Source organism: Zonotrichia albicollis, chromosome 3 (genome assembly GCF_047830755.1).
Source record: "Zonotrichia albicollis isolate bZonAlb1 chromosome 3, bZonAlb1.hap1, whole genome shotgun sequence".
Lineage (NCBI taxonomy): Eukaryota > Metazoa > Chordata > Aves > Passeriformes > Passerellidae > Zonotrichia > Zonotrichia albicollis.
In genome coordinates, this window is record NC_133821.1 from 96,112,802 (window position 1) to 96,128,272 (window position 15,471).

The window sequence follows — 15,471 nt, forward strand, 5'->3', positions numbered from 1 at the left end:
TTAATATACTGACAGTAACGTGATGACAGGAGATTGGAAGGGAGTTGAAGTCTGAAGAATGATAGTATTACCATTCAGAATGAGCAAGGCACCTGGAGAAATAATTTGGGGGGTGGGGTGGGGGAAGGAAAATAAAAAGCATGACAGTCAGCAGGACAGACACATGGTATGCTCACTGAGACATTAGGAGATTCATAAATCCAGATTGAAGAGGTGGTTTAGTTGGTCTGTTAAAGTAATTTTTAATAGACCAGCAAGGTAAGGATTAGTTAGGAATGTAATATTGTTAAAAAGAGCAGTAATGAATGAGATGTGTAGAAACAGGTTTCTGAAGAAGTAACCATGGTGTAGTACTGCTACCTGCTCTCCGAGAATAGTGTGTTTGGGTGAGAAGACTCTGTGCTCTCAAATATACACATGAGGCTGATATATCTGCTGGAGGGATGTCAGTTGAAAAAGTGACAATAATAAGTTTAAAAACAAAAATTTATAAAAAAATTGTTAAAAAAAAACTATATGTAATTAAATTATAATGTTAATTTAGCCTAATGAAGAGATGTCTCAGGCAGGGTAATGACATATATATCAGCCTTACCTGTGAAAGGACACTGCAGAGAAAGAGAAGTAAGTACCTGGTGTCTGAGATGATAGGTAACAGGCTAATGATTACATCAGGGATGGTGTCAGGTTGGGGACATGAAAAACTTAACAAAAGTCATGAAGTTATGAAGCATTTGAGCAGATCAGCAAAAGAGAATTTGTAGTCTTTGGCTGTGGAGGTCTGTAGGGGTAGGTAAGGAATGTGTCAGGAGCAACATCCGTGCAGCTGACCCTGCCCAAGGGGAGCTGGGTGAGCTAAACTGACTCCTTGTTTTATGAGATTCTTTCATATCCTTAAATGCTTCAGTTAATTGCAAACTAAAATAGACAGAAACAGGCATATTTTTCTAATGTGCTAACAGCTCTCTTTTCCTCTCCTTGAAGGTTGAATGTGCTGCTTATAATCCTGAGCCATACCTTGCTGGAGAAACAGAATCAGATTCCTGTGCTGTGGAACATGGCTTTCTTTGGGTAAGTGTAATCTTTACACTCTACCCAAAGTAAAATCTGAAAGTGGTTGTCTCCTGTTTCTTTCCATTGCTTTTTGTGACTTTTGACAATGTGTAGGTATGAAAGAAATGCTGGGCTGTTTTTTTCTCTTTGTTTATTTGTTTAAAAGGTTAGCTGCTAATTTGCCCATGTGATCTTGCTGGTCTCTGTAGGGTGTCAGTTAAGTGTGTGTGATTTGTGCAGCACAGAACGAATTCCAAAGCGCTGAGCACATTCAGAAGGGAGTTATGTGCTAATTTGTAACAATTGCTGCTAAAACCTGTATGAGCTTACGCTGTCCTACTGTCTGGTTTTGTATTTCAGTACTGTTTTAGCCAAAAATAATCTGTTTAAATGTGCATAGGAAAAAACTTACTCTGCATATTGCTATGACCCCAGACATGCAGATATTCCAGCAGAAATAAATGAGGTGGATAGAAGCTCTTCATAAAAGAAAAAAAAAAAAAAAAGGCAAGCTAATGATTTCAGGAGCTTTTCTATTTAACACAATACTGGAATTTTAAGGGAACCCTTGCAAATTAAAAGTTAAAAATAGCTTCTCTTAGTGGTTTTTTTCAAGGCAACTCATATAATTTCCTTTTGTCTTTGCATTTGTAAACAGTAGTTACAAAAACATACAAATTAAATCTTTCTGCTGCTACAAAATGTTCTTTCTTTCTCTTTCCTATTTTATTTCCTATAAACAGAAAGAGTTACTATACAAAAGCATGTACTGTGCTTGGGTAGATTTTTTTACTTCTCTCTGATCCCTAAAATGTGCAAGTTTATGGATATGTTCATGATACTTAGTTCTGGATCAGGGAGAAATTTAGGCTTCTGTATCAGCAAGTTTACAAGACTTTCTTTTGGGATGGAGCATTTCTTTGTAGGGCTGTTACTGTGCAAAGGACAGGCCTCAGCTATATTACCTGTTTCAAAAGAACCTGAGGCAATTAGAGCACCAGTTATTTTAATAACATGTTGCACAGATACAGTAATTGCATTATGTAATGTATATACATTTGAGTCAGATATCAGAATAGGCCATAATATTATTCCTGCTTTAAAAACATATTTTTTTTTGTGAGTGTAGAAGGCAAGTTTATATGTATAATGTTTTGATATATTTTGTATTTGTGCTGAATTATTCTCTTATGTCTTAATGCACATATAACTTGAGATGCACTCTTCAGTTAACATTCCAGTCATTCCTTCTTGTACTTGTTCATCTTCCTGGAGACAGATATCAGTCATGGTCTGTTGTGCCTTTTTCCAGTTTTCTTTTTTTCATTTCAGATTGGCAGCTGTACTAATCAGATGGGCCAGGTTGCAATAGTCTCATTTCAAAGCTCAGGCCCCAAGGTTATTGAGTGCTTCAATGTGGAATCACGGATTCTCTGCATGGTCTACATACCAGAGGAGGAGAAGCTGAAAGAGCAAAACAAAGCTCCAGACTCTGAAAATGTTCTTGCAAAAACTTCTAATGTGCCTACTATTTGCCTTGGCATGGAAGAAGGAAGGTGATTCTTGGTTTTGGTGTAATGTGTATGATTTATTGATTAAGTTTGCTATTCTATAGCAAAATTGTGTGAGATACTTCTAAGAAAAGGTTTACTTTTTAAAAAAGTATTCAAGAGTTATCCAATGATCTCAAGGTATCCTTTCCACTTAAATCAAGGATAAAATGCACTCTACAGTATTTAAAATTATACCGTGTGGTATTTGAAATTAAAGCAGGGCATCTTATTGGTGAAAGAAGATTAGTTAATCATATCTGAAATATATAAATACTGCTTTTGTAACATTACAAGGTAATCTTCAGGTATTGGAAAATTTTCAGAATGGCAGAGAGGAGTCCATTAATCTTCTGCCCTGTCATTTGTGCAGGATTTGTCACATGAAAAAAAAAAATTGCTGTTTACTATTAACATGAATTACTTTGCTGTCTTTGAACTGACGGCCTACAGAGCCATGATTTGTGTTGAAGAAAAAGGCTACATGTTCTTAATTTATAGGTCAGTTAGCAAACAGATCTTGTTATAGTTACTGAGGCCATAAGTGTGTAACTACATGTGATTTTTGAAGGTACTTGTAACCAGTATAAATGAAGGAGAACAAAATTTTCCAAGGAAGGTGCCGTTTCTAGAAGTCAGTGATTTAATTCTAAATTTGACAATATTCTTACCATACCCATTGTAACAATCAATAGGAATTGTGGAAATTTTATGTGTAAGTGATGTCTGGTAGTGAGTTTTTCGTTTCTTCTCCTTAGTTCTCCACATAATATATAAAAATAGTTTTTTAACTAATTAAAGTTTTAGAAAGACTCATAAGTACTTTGAGCAGAATTTTTGTTATGTCTCTTTTTTGAATAACTGTTTCTGCAGACAAGATAATATGAATGTGTTGTCATATGTCAATGTTAAGTAATTGCAAGTTGTCTACGCAGACATTCTGGGGTGTCAAGAATTGAAGGAAAAAGTCCTCTTTCCCCCAATATTTTATTTTAAACTTCTCTTTTGCATATTCTAGCAAGAACTATGTAAAGCATAATTTCACAGGTCTGTTTCTTCTTGCTTCTTTCTATAGCATTTCAATTTACAAAAGTTGCCAAGGCTCAAAGAAAATTCGACTTCAACACTTCTTCACTCCTGAGAAATCAACTGTTATGAGCTTAACATACAGGTCTCAGTACTTGTTTGCTGGCTTGGTAAATGGAAACGTCTCAATCTATACAAAAGCAGAAGGTAATGCTGCATAGTGATATGATTTGATGGCATCCTGAGGAACTGACATGTCAGTGTATTTTGGCAGAAGTAATTTTCCACTAATGTATTTTCTGAAAATTCTTTGTAAATCTGCTGAACTAGGATTACTGCTCTTTCCAGTACGTCTGAAGAGACTTGTTGGCTCTTTTTGAAATACAGTAGGATACTGTTCCCACTTTTACCATACATGCATGTGACAATTGGTTTTCCCCCTTAGCTGAGACCTTGAAGTCTTCAGTGTTGCAAGAGTCCAGAAATTTATGTGCTAACAGCAGTACTCAGTATTTTACACAGCACAATACTTATTTCTCTCCACAATCAAGTATTGGTGTTTATGAAATGCAGAAATCCCCTATTGGTAGAGATTTCTGTATATCTAATTTAAAATGGCAACCCCATTTTTACTGTACAGGTGGCACAAGTCTTTCCTATGTGTGCAGTTCATGTATTTTATGTAGGCCTCCTTTTTCTATTAGCATCACAGTTGGTTGTTTTGTATCTAGCTAAATAATTGGCTAAAATAATTTGAATAAAGGAGAATCCCAGCAAATTTTCTGAACCACAGCTGTCTTTTCCAGGGCTGGTTCGGGTGCTTCCAGTACATCTCACTAAATTCCCCGCAGTATTGCATATATATATATATATATATATATATATATATAGTGATTCAGTTCAAAATCAGTGATGCTTTGCTCAAGGTTTGAAACCTTAGTTTAAGTGAAATGTTAGCACTGAGACTCCTAACCTTGCAAGGTACAGAGCCAGCAGAGACCTGCCTTGTTTGTGTGAGCTGCAGTATTGATGGTTGTCATGCTTCTCTAAAGAGGTGAGCCCTGTGAACAGTTCAGCTTCATTTGTGTGCCACTGTACCTTGGCTACTAAATCCTGCCAGTCCCTAACTGAGGAACCAAACTCACTGTTAGATCATATAAAGAGCTTGTTTGGGAAAGGTACAGGATGCTTTTTTTTTTTTTTTTTTTTTTTCCCCAAGCAACAAAGGATCTGGGAAAAAGTGCTGGGAAAGAGACTTCCTTTGTCCAGTTGTTGTCTTCAACCCAGTAGGTTTCCTGTTGAGCTGTTGTCTCTGATTCAAAGCCAGGCATTAGATTTCAGTTCCCTTTAAAACATTTTTTTTTTTTACCACTGAATGGTGGTTTTTTTTTACTTTGCTTTTGAGGTACAGGAATGAGGTCTTGATCCTAGATTCATATTTTTGGTATTTCAGTTTCTCTACATACCTGGGAGGGGTATTAAAGTGAATCTGTCATCTTCTCTGAAAGGTGTTGGTGTATTTAAGCTGTGTTAAGGCTGCAATTACTATCACTCAACTTCTTCCACAAAAGACCACTTCAAAAACACAACTGACATCCTTGGCAGTATAGCTAAGAAAGGATTCATGGGTTTCATATCTACAGAGAATGTCAGAGGTGGGGCAGAGCTGTTAACCAGATGGCATTAGAGTCTGGTTATGAGAATGGAGGTAGTTGCATTGATCAGGATCGTAGCATACTCTGCTTGTCTTCTTCTGAAGACACTGGTTTGGGGCAGTGAGATGTTCATAGAGTTTGTCAGAGTCATGGTCACTGGAACTTTGAGATGAGAAATGATGATATTTTTCTGACTCTTGTCATTTAATCTTGTAATCCCTCTCCTTACTGCTTGGTCAGTGTGGCTTATTTCAGTTCTCCATGCCCCGTGGAAGTTGTGTGATTCAGCTGCTGCCATGTTAGCATCCATCTTCCTTCTGTTGGCTGCTGTGGTTATGTGAGGCACTCAGCCCTGGAGGGGTGTTTTTATGAGCACTGACCTATTTACCAAACAAAGGAATCCAGGCAGTGAAATGGGAGGGAGGGGGAATGCAGCCTCTGAGGAGCTTTGTGCAATTCATCAGGGGTGCCTTCTCTTATGCAGAGGAGGTTACTTTTCAGCCACTTCAGCTTGGGTTTTGGTCTGTCATCATAAAGGAGATTAAGTAAAGATTTTAAAGTGAATGTGGAATATTTGAATTGTGAAATATCTGCATTACATCTTTATTTGAAGCCTGAGAAGTACAAATACTGTTAGATGCCCAGGAAAAATGTTTGTTACAGGAGTCCGTGAATGAGTCTTTCTTCTAGGATGAAAATCTATCTCACAGTCTGTGATAGAGTTGGGGTCCTTTTGACTTCCTCCCTGGGCAGAAACTGTGTGGATCAGTTCAGTCACTGAAGCTCGATGCCTTACTCTGTGTAGTCAGAGACCCATGATTTGTGTCATTTGTGTCATTTACCCAAAAAGCTCTAATTTCTCCAGTTGTTCTCAGAGAGGTCAGTGCATGTAAATATCCATTATGTTTGTTTACAAACAGCAAGTGCTTTTTTTCTGACTTTGTTCACTAGAGATCTATGTCAGATCAACAGCATCCAGAGTGCTCTGGCTGCAGAAAATCTTGTCTTGAAGTAGTAAAAAATGGAAACTGAGAAGTCTGTACAGTAAACCAAGGAGCAAATGCCATGTTAGTGGGAAAGTAGGAGGTGCACAACTTCCTTTTTGCAGGGTAGTCATATTTTAGTGAGAGACCTCTATATCCATATACTTTCACACATGAGGTAAAAAGTATTTAAGTACTTTTTAGTATTTTAAGTATTTAAAAATACATAATTTAATGTATTTGAAAACAAACTGAAAGCAGGTCCTGAGGTGCTGATACCATAAAACCTACTTGGCTCTTAAATGTGAGCTCACATGCTGATTTGTGAAAATATCAGAACACTAGGGTGCAAGTCAGCTAATATGTTAATTGTAAAAACAGTACCCCTGATAATTATCCTCACTAATCCTTTATGTGTGTGAGAAGACTTGTTTTGGAAACTGTGAGACAGCTAGTGAATTAAATGCTGTTCTATATAGGAAGGGGAGTGGTGCAGATTGTAAAATTTCTCTTTTGCACAGTTATCAGTCTGAAAAATTCTGCCTTTAGTGTTTGTCTCGGGCTGAGTTAATATTTCCATGCAAAACATGCTTAGAAGAGGTTAAGGGAAAAGTGTTGTATTGTCTTTGTTTAAAAAACATAACAAAACCCCTTTGTGCTGATTGCAGACAGCCCAGCAGATGTGTTTTCTGAGTGATGTAATAGCAAAAAAGGTCAGCATGTGTTTGACTTACATTCACAAAAGTATCTTAGGAAAGGGAAATCACAATCTTTATATAATATAGGTGTATTGTTCCTGATATACTGGAGTCAGTTCCAGCTTCCTTTCTCCTAGACATTGATATACATTTCCTTTTCATAAAGTTCTGTAAAGAGTACAGGAGAGAAACAGAAAAAGAAAATAAAAACTCAGAATTACTGTGGCAGAAAGTAGAAGAATCAATATTTCAGTAGTTCAGTAAGAGTTTGGTTCAGTGAAATAATAGCTGAGGCAATTTTGGCCATGCACAGAACAGATGAGACTTCACTGGTAAGAACTTGGGGAACTCTGAAGTTGGTCAGAAATTTTGATTACTTACCTGTCCAAAGAGGCTTTGTGACACTAATCAATGGAGCATTTTCAGAGGATTAATATCAAGGAATATGACAAGAACTGAAAGGAAATACAAGAGTAAGGAAAACAGTTATAACAGTGAAGGCGTAGCAAGGTAGTTGACTGGTGAGGTACCCTGATGAATTTGGTAAGACCCTTGTGTCCTCTGACAAATTGAGGAAAGGAAGAATATGTGGAATGTAAAATGCTGATGTCAAATTCAGAGCTTGAGTGCATTCATGTACTGCTCTAGCTTGTCTGAAGAGTGGATTTCTGGCATGTGATTGCCACTTCAAGTAGACATTGTGAGAGGTATTGCTGTGAAAAATAAACAGTGGTATTGAGCTGTTAGGGAGAGGAGCAGTGCTACTGAAACAGAGATAAAATACTGTTGTCTTTGCAGTGTCACATAATACTCATCACCAAAAATGTGTTGACATTGCTTTCATTCTTATTTGTGTATCTCATGCCAGGACCTCAGCACCACCCCCTTTATAACTGTAGGAAGAGCTCTGTCACCTCTTTGGCTTGAAGAATTTGATGCATGTGGGAGAAAAAATGAGTATGCATGCACAGTGTAGGACATTCCTAGTTACACATTGTTTAGAAGAGCAGGCCTGAGTGTCTCATCTTATTTTCAAGTAATAAGGAATGTGCTAAACTTTTGACTTCTGCAGGTACCATTTTACTCCTCCACAGTGCTGGGTTATGTACCATGTGATGGAAAAAATGTTTGTGCTCCACTGCACTAATGAACCAAGACCTGCTGTTCCCAGGGCTGTGCTGGCAGCTCTGTTGAAGGCATCAATGGTGCTGCTAAGCAAGAGAGGAAGCTGTCAACAAAAGCGCTTGCTCAGTTCAGCTTGACTGAAAGCATAAAGGGAGGCAAGACCACTACAAACTTTGAAAAGACTTTCTGAGGAAATAAACTGTATGTTAAAAGGTTATCTCATATGAAGACCTGAGTGCACCAACTAATTACAATTTTTAAATACTAAATAGTCAAAATATTTATAAATAAATAATAGGAAGCCTATTCTTCTAAATTATTGTAAAGTAGTTTTATTTCCTTCACTGGGTTTTGTGGAAACAAACCACAGAAGGATAAAATAAACATTGTTTTAAAACTTTTCCTATAAAATGGACATTGTTTTAAAACTACTTCTATTCACTCAAATTTAATCAGATAGGAAGATAACTAATTTTAAAAATTAATTTAAAAATAAAAAAACTAATAACAAAATGCGCTACTGGAAATAATGTCCTTTTTCATTGAAGTCTTAGAAATATTTTATGAGAATTAGAGACCTTACTTTGATGCACCTAAACAGCCTGATATATGCATTTCAAGATACAGTTCAACACTGGTGTATAAACTATGGCATGTAACTTCTGGAGAAACATAAGTTACAAAGAGTATTAAAAATAGTGGCATAACACAATGGTGTAACACATATCTATTAGTATAAAATCTGTCTTCAGTTTTTTTAAATACTTATCTAATATGCAAATATCAGACATCTTATATACAGCACAAATATATGACATCTAATTTCCAGAAACTCCTGTATTAATTTCTATCTTGACCCTGTTCTCAGATTTTGTAGACACATCTCTTTCCTGAAGCAGCTGTACCTGCAATTCATATCCTCATGAGACATGCTTTGAGATTCTGTTGGCAAAAGTTTTATCTTGGCTTCTATTTCTTGCTTCTTTTCTCTTTTGCCAGAAAAAAAATAAACCTATTTTAATCAGTAACTAGCAAAGAATTTTATAGCATCAAATGAAACTATTCCTTATCTATTTGCAAGTGCTGTGACTAATTTTAAGTACCTGGATATTGCCAGTTGTTGAAACTACTCACATAAGCATGTCTTGAATTTGCAGGTATTTACACAAGTCAGATAGAGATAATTCTTCTTTTCCGTTAGATTTTAGAAGCAATGGACATTGGGTCAGACAGATAACATGAAACAGCCAGTGTCAAACATGAAGTCTATGCAGGCAGATATTGAACAGGGTCTGCTGAGGTCTGGAGAGAGGCAGGAAGACTATTATGTTTTCTTCAAAGTGTGATTTTGTTAGTGTTAAACCACTTGTGAGCTAGACACAGACTTGATAAGTACTTTTGGAGATGGATGATAAAAGTCTTGGTCAGCAAAATGAGGTTGTGATCTTACTTTTAGCCAGCAGCCTGTGGTTAAAGCATTTACAGAAGTACGTTGCATTATCAGGCTTAATCCCTTGCCTTGCTTGAGTGGATTTTTACCCATGCTTTCCACTCTCAAGAGATTTCCCTGGCCGCCACAAAATGAAAGGAGATGCACAGGGCTTAATTTGTCCTCCTGGTGCCATTCCACTTTGTATAATTAATGAGTCATTCACTGAGGCAGGGCCTGGAACACAGCTGACACATCCTTTGAATACTATTCTAATTACTAGACCAGAGAATGTCCCCTCCTCCCTTTTTTTTCTCCTCTCTGTCTCAGATGCTGTCTGATCTAGAAGACATCAGTGTTTGCAGTAGGAAATAAAAAAGCACCAGAGAATAGCCTTATCACATGACTAGGGTCATAGGGTAGAGTGGTAAGCTTTGCATCTTTCCTGGGCTGATACATCAAGTGGGATTTTAGGCTTTTTTTCAAGAAATTGTGGTAGAGAAGAGGCCTCTATCTCACCTTCTTTGTATCCAATCTTATGGAACTGCTAAACTGGATTGTCAATTACAGTGTTAACACACACACCAACAGAAAATGGTTTTGTGAGGTTTTTAGGTCTATATGTTGAATCAGATATTCATTACTCAGATGGCATTTATAACATTGATAGTATTGAAAGCAATTCTTACATTGATGGAAATTATTAATAAGGCTTCATGCTTAGTCATCTCAGGAGTTACATGGAACTTCAGGGCATAAAGGTCCAGATTTAAGGAAAAAAAGAAGCACATTAGATGTTTGAAATTTAATTTGAGCAAAATGTAAATGAGTCCACAGCTGAGATCCTGAAAATCCTTGTTTTCCTGTTGTTTCAGTATCAGCTATGCTTTATACACAAATTAATGTATGCTTTGAATGTATTTAAGAGAAAGACTTGTCAAGTTCTGTGAACTTTTATTTTATGTTATTGGTTTTTTCAGTGTGAAAATATAACTAGAAAAGATAGCTTTTTGCTCAGCATGTCTGCTCCTTGCCCAAACTCATAGTCCTTATCCATAGGAATACTGTAGCAGAATTATCCTGGGTTTATCCCTAGCAATGGTGCTATGTACAGATTTTTGTTAAACTTCTGCAGTCAGCATCCCTTGCACAATAAAAATTGTGACACACTCGTGTGCAGCTTCACTCTCTGAAGGCTCTGCACTGCCTGCAGTGCTTGCAGCAATCAGAGTAAGGGCAGCCTCCAGTTTAGAATTGAATTTGGGGGTAGTGTGGTTGCTAAAGAATGGAACTTTTCCAAAAGTTTGTTTATTACTAATAGTACATATGAGTCATAGAGAACACAGTGACTCTGACATTACTGGGAGAGTTTGCAGGCTAATAACTGGAAGCACTCTTCTCAAGGCAAACTAAAATAATGAAGATTATTTTGACAGCCTGAAACTAAATGTCACTTCTACAAAGATGCTTTCAGAAGAGAGCCACATCCTGAGAATGACTCAGCGAAGGTTGTATCTCACAGATGACAGAAATTTTGAGAATTACTCCAGAACTGAGGCTTTTCATTATTGTTGTTGCTACTGTGATTGGTGAAGCAGGAAATTTTGTGCCTCCGTTCTCTAAGCAAATAATAGAAGATGCACTTGTTTTCAGGAGGGAAAGGAAAAAAATTGTACTTACGTGCTTGCCTAAAGATCTGTTTACTTTGGTCTCATCAATCAAAATTTCAGTAGTTACTGAGTTGAAAACAGTGTCAGAAAAGTAAACAACTTTTCTGCAGCTTGTGCAGGAAGAAGGCTTTTCAGTGAAGAAATGGTGCTTTTTGAAATATTGTGTCTCAGTTTAAAACCCAGTTACTTTTAACAGATTTTTATATTATTAATAAATCATAATGTATAGAAATGTCATCTTTGAGACTATATGCAGTGAGCACTTGCAATATATAAACTAAAATGAAAACATTAAAATTATTATTGATGTACTAACATGTCAATTTGTAGGTATAAAAGAGAAAGCAACAACTGTTTCAAGAAGCCTATGTTGCTGGTTCTTAAATTTGGGGATAAATAATCTCCTAGTCCTTGGTTCAAAGAGATGGCAATTGAGAGTGACCACAGCAGTAGGTGGAAGCATGCAGTTCTTACCAGAACCTCTGAATAACTGATTGTGCCACATACACATGCATAATTTAATTTAGATCTGCTAAATGCAGTCCAAAGAAAACACTGTGGGTTTTATAATTAGAGGAAAAAGTAAGAAAAGTGAAGGTATGGCACAAGACCAAGTTTTAATTTCTTCCTTTTTTTGGTCTTAATTTCCATCTTAATTGAAGCATTTGGTAGTAGGATGGTCCATTCCATCAAAATGCTCTTAGAGAGTGAACTGCACTCATTACAGCCTACAGTAAAAATCTTTCTGATGGCTTTGCACATGAAGGATGATTCTGTCCTAGTTAGAAATTGATTCATCTTGAAATAGGTTGGCTGTGAGCTCCTTTTGGGTTGGAGACAATTTTATCAGCCATGGGTTTCTGACTGTATTTCCTCTGGAAAGGAAAGCACTTGAATCAGAACAGCAATGTGGTATTCCTGAATTATCATTTAATCTAGATAAAATTTACTCTGTTGGCAGTTATATGAGTACTTAGATTTGGATTTTCTCCTTAATGTTGTTTTAGCCTTGCAAATTTACCCTGGAAACTAAAAGTAATCATACAGAAATCACAGTGTAGCTTGAAGTGGCAACTTGCAGAAATTCAAGCAGTGGACTTTTCAGAACTGTTTTAAAGCAAAGGTCACCATTTGGTTGTGTATAACTTTTCTTCTTTTTTTATTGAAGATGGAACATGGAACACAGAACCTCAGAAGATAGTTAAATTGGGTGTTCTGCCTGTTAGAAGTCTGCTTGTGATGGAGGAGACCATTTGGGCTGCATGTGGTGGACAAATTTTTATAATCAGCACTGTGACGCATTCCATAGAGGTAAACGCTTTTGAAAGCATTGCTCACCTATTGTGCTTCAGGGTATAAGTGGTGAAATTTTAAAAATGGAAATATATTTAAGAAGCATCATGATTCAGGAAGCTTTTTATTGAATGTGGTTTCAGTTATTTTAAATCTCACTCCCTTAGTTTGTAATTCTGCTGTTGTGTTCTCTGCTGATGACTCAGCAGACCTTACTGCCATTTACCCACTGGTTTCCATAAGGTGCTTGGAAATGAGAGAGTATTTGGGGCAAGAGATTTTCTTAAAAATGAAATCTGAGGTAAGGCAGAGAGAACTGGGTGCCTATAGGCACATTTCATGTTAATTACAGAAGAAGGTTTAACTAAGAGACTGCCTCTATATAGTTAGATATTACTTTTACCTTGCAATAATTTCATAGTAGATTTTTTCAGAGTTTTGCTTCTCGGGGGCCTACAAAAATTTTATTTGAATAAGAGCAGTTTCTGATGAATAGTCACACAAAAGCCAGCTTTTTCAGAATGAGAGAAGACACATTTGTGACCACATTTTCCAGAAAATGTTAAGCCCTTATTTCTGTCAAAATTACAGCTTTCACCAAAAGAATATCTTAGTAGTCCAAAGTTAAGAGTTGATGAATCATCAGGAGTTCAACCTCTCCTTCAACCTACAACAGAGTGTCACTGAATTGCATGATGTTTACAGCCATGAAGTTTTTTCAAACAGGAGTCATGATGAGCTCACAGCCTCCTTCTTTGTGTGCTTTGTTGCTGCATTTTTTTCTTTGATGGTCGTGTTTTCTCCCAACAATTGTCTGTTTGGTACAATTGATTCTGTGAGTCACTGTCATGGGTTTGCAGGGAATAGCTAACATCCTAATTTCCTCTGTCTTTTTCTGTGTTTTCTGAGAGGTTTGTTTCGTCTAATAAGATGCTTGGATTGTATATTCTCCTACTTTGCTTTTCTTTAGGGCTTGTTTTGTAGGTAGTTTGAATGGTATGATTAGGGAAAGATTTTGGATGAATGATGTAGATAGGTGCTTGAAATGGACTTTTGTTACTTTCACAGCCTCTGGGACTGTGTGAGGCTGGATACATACAGCCAGATCTCTGTAAATAGGTTTGTTAAGTCTGGCCTAATTCTGTAACACAGCTCTCCCTAAGTCTGGTGGTATGGCTGCAGTTTGGGCTATGCTGGGCTGTTTTGACAGAGGAAAACAAACCCAGAGTTAAACAAACTTTGAGGATTAAAGAATGTTTAAAGCTTACTCTGTCATAATATATTAAAATGCCATGGACTGCAGTGTTGGAAGCAGAAGTTTGGAGACATAAAATAACAAGTACTCTACCAATATCTCTCAGACATGGCAATTTCAGTTTTCAGCTCTTACTACAGATTTTCCTACAAAAGCATCACAGGAGGTTTCTTCTCATTTCTCAACTAAGCCATCTGTTGTATTCAGAGCTCAGGTTATTATGGGTCTATTGCACACACAAAAAGTGCTGCAGCAAGTAACATATAAGAAATGGTGCATATGGGTTGAGTAATGTTTCTTCAATATAAATAATTGTGTTAAAGAACATGGTGATTGTCTGTACGTCTGGCTGAGGGTCATCTTTCTAATTTCACACAAATATCCATGGCATAGTGTGTCATCTTCCTCACAGAATTGTGAATGAGCAATGATTTTCTGTTGCTTCTTTATGGGAATTAAGACATACTGATCTTTTTCTCATCATCTCACCAGACCAAACAGGTCACTAATGTTTTCAGTGTTGCTGCCTACTTAGTGACCTGACTTGTTTTGATAACTTCCTAGGTTTATGTTTCCAAAAGTGATCTGCTATGTTATCCTTCCCATATTCATTGGCAATATTGTTTCAATATTATACAATATATGAGGCAATTTAAACTCTGTCTATATCAAATGTTTTAACATTTGAGCTGCCTCTTCCTCACTGTGAAGAGCAGAATATTTGCTATGAGGGGAAGCAGGAGCAAGGAAATGTTTGTTCTCCCTCTGTGCTCTCTCTCATTGAAAGATAGTTGTAATGACTTGCCTCAAGATCTTTTGCATAAATGTGATCTTCACTCTATCAGCAGGAATCCAAGTGTTGCATGGAGCTCACCTTTTACTCTTCCCTCTTTACTGAACTCCTTTATATCTCCATATATATAATGTGGAGATACTCCATATATACTGCAAGGCAGCTGCTTGCTACTTCATTGCTACTGTCATGCACGCATACTCCGTGCTCTGCATCATGTACATTATCTCTAAAGGCATCTGGCAAGATTTTAAAGCCATGTTTGTGCAAATCCATGAGCATATTCAAGTCTGTTTTTTAAATTTGTCCTTGTGAGGCTTAGCTTCACAGGTATCTCATAATTAACTGTCTGTGCATTTGCTAAGTGCAAAGTACATTGTCTTTGAAGACAATCTCATTCCATGCCTCCTTGTTTTGCTAAGATTTTTATTTAAATATTTTTTAGTAAATGAGCAGGTTTGGCATTGTGTGTTGGATTTGGATATTACTCACTTGTGCTTTTCTCCCCCCTCTAATATGGGTAAGACTCACAATTAACTTGTTCTAATGATATGTTATTGTAATAGAATGTTTTAGGTAATGTCTTTTATTGGCACAATGCCCCAAACTGGCACAATGCCTCAAGATCATTGGCAGGGCACACATGAGCAATGCATCAATTGCTGTTATATATTAATTACATACCCTGATCCTCTTTCTGTGAAGAATAAATTTGTCACTTAGTTTTGACATCTGTATTGTTGTTGGCTACAGACCTACATCCAATAATGGTCTCTCTGTGCTTGGAGCTCCTTGGACTCTGCAAAGGCAGTTTGTGCTTGTTTCAAAACTTCAAAAAGTGCCAGAGTATTTAATAGAATAAAGTCACTGGTTGAGAGTGATTCTATCCTAGTCTGTTTTACCTTGTTTTTAAAACTTTGATATCTATACAGGGGTTACAC

The 15,471-nt window shown here is 36.8% G+C and overlaps 1 protein-coding gene across 6 annotated transcripts in view; it reads left to right on the top strand.

Moving 5' to 3' along the window:
* The window catches only part of ARHGEF10 (Rho guanine nucleotide exchange factor 10), a 124,510-nt gene that overhangs the window by 93,700 nt on the left and 15,339 nt on the right, over positions 1 to 15,471 (top strand). For all 6 annotated transcript variants that reach the window (XM_014268530.3, XM_074538176.1, XM_026794781.2 and 3 more), the window contains 4 exons: positions 985 to 1,071; positions 2,386 to 2,609; positions 3,679 to 3,836; positions 12,358 to 12,500. In XM_014268530.3, coding sequence (XP_014124005.1) covers positions 985 to 1,071; positions 2,386 to 2,609; positions 3,679 to 3,836; positions 12,358 to 12,500 — 612 coding nt within the window. The remainder of the gene's footprint in view (positions 1 to 984; positions 1,072 to 2,385; positions 2,610 to 3,678; positions 3,837 to 12,357; positions 12,501 to 15,471) is intronic.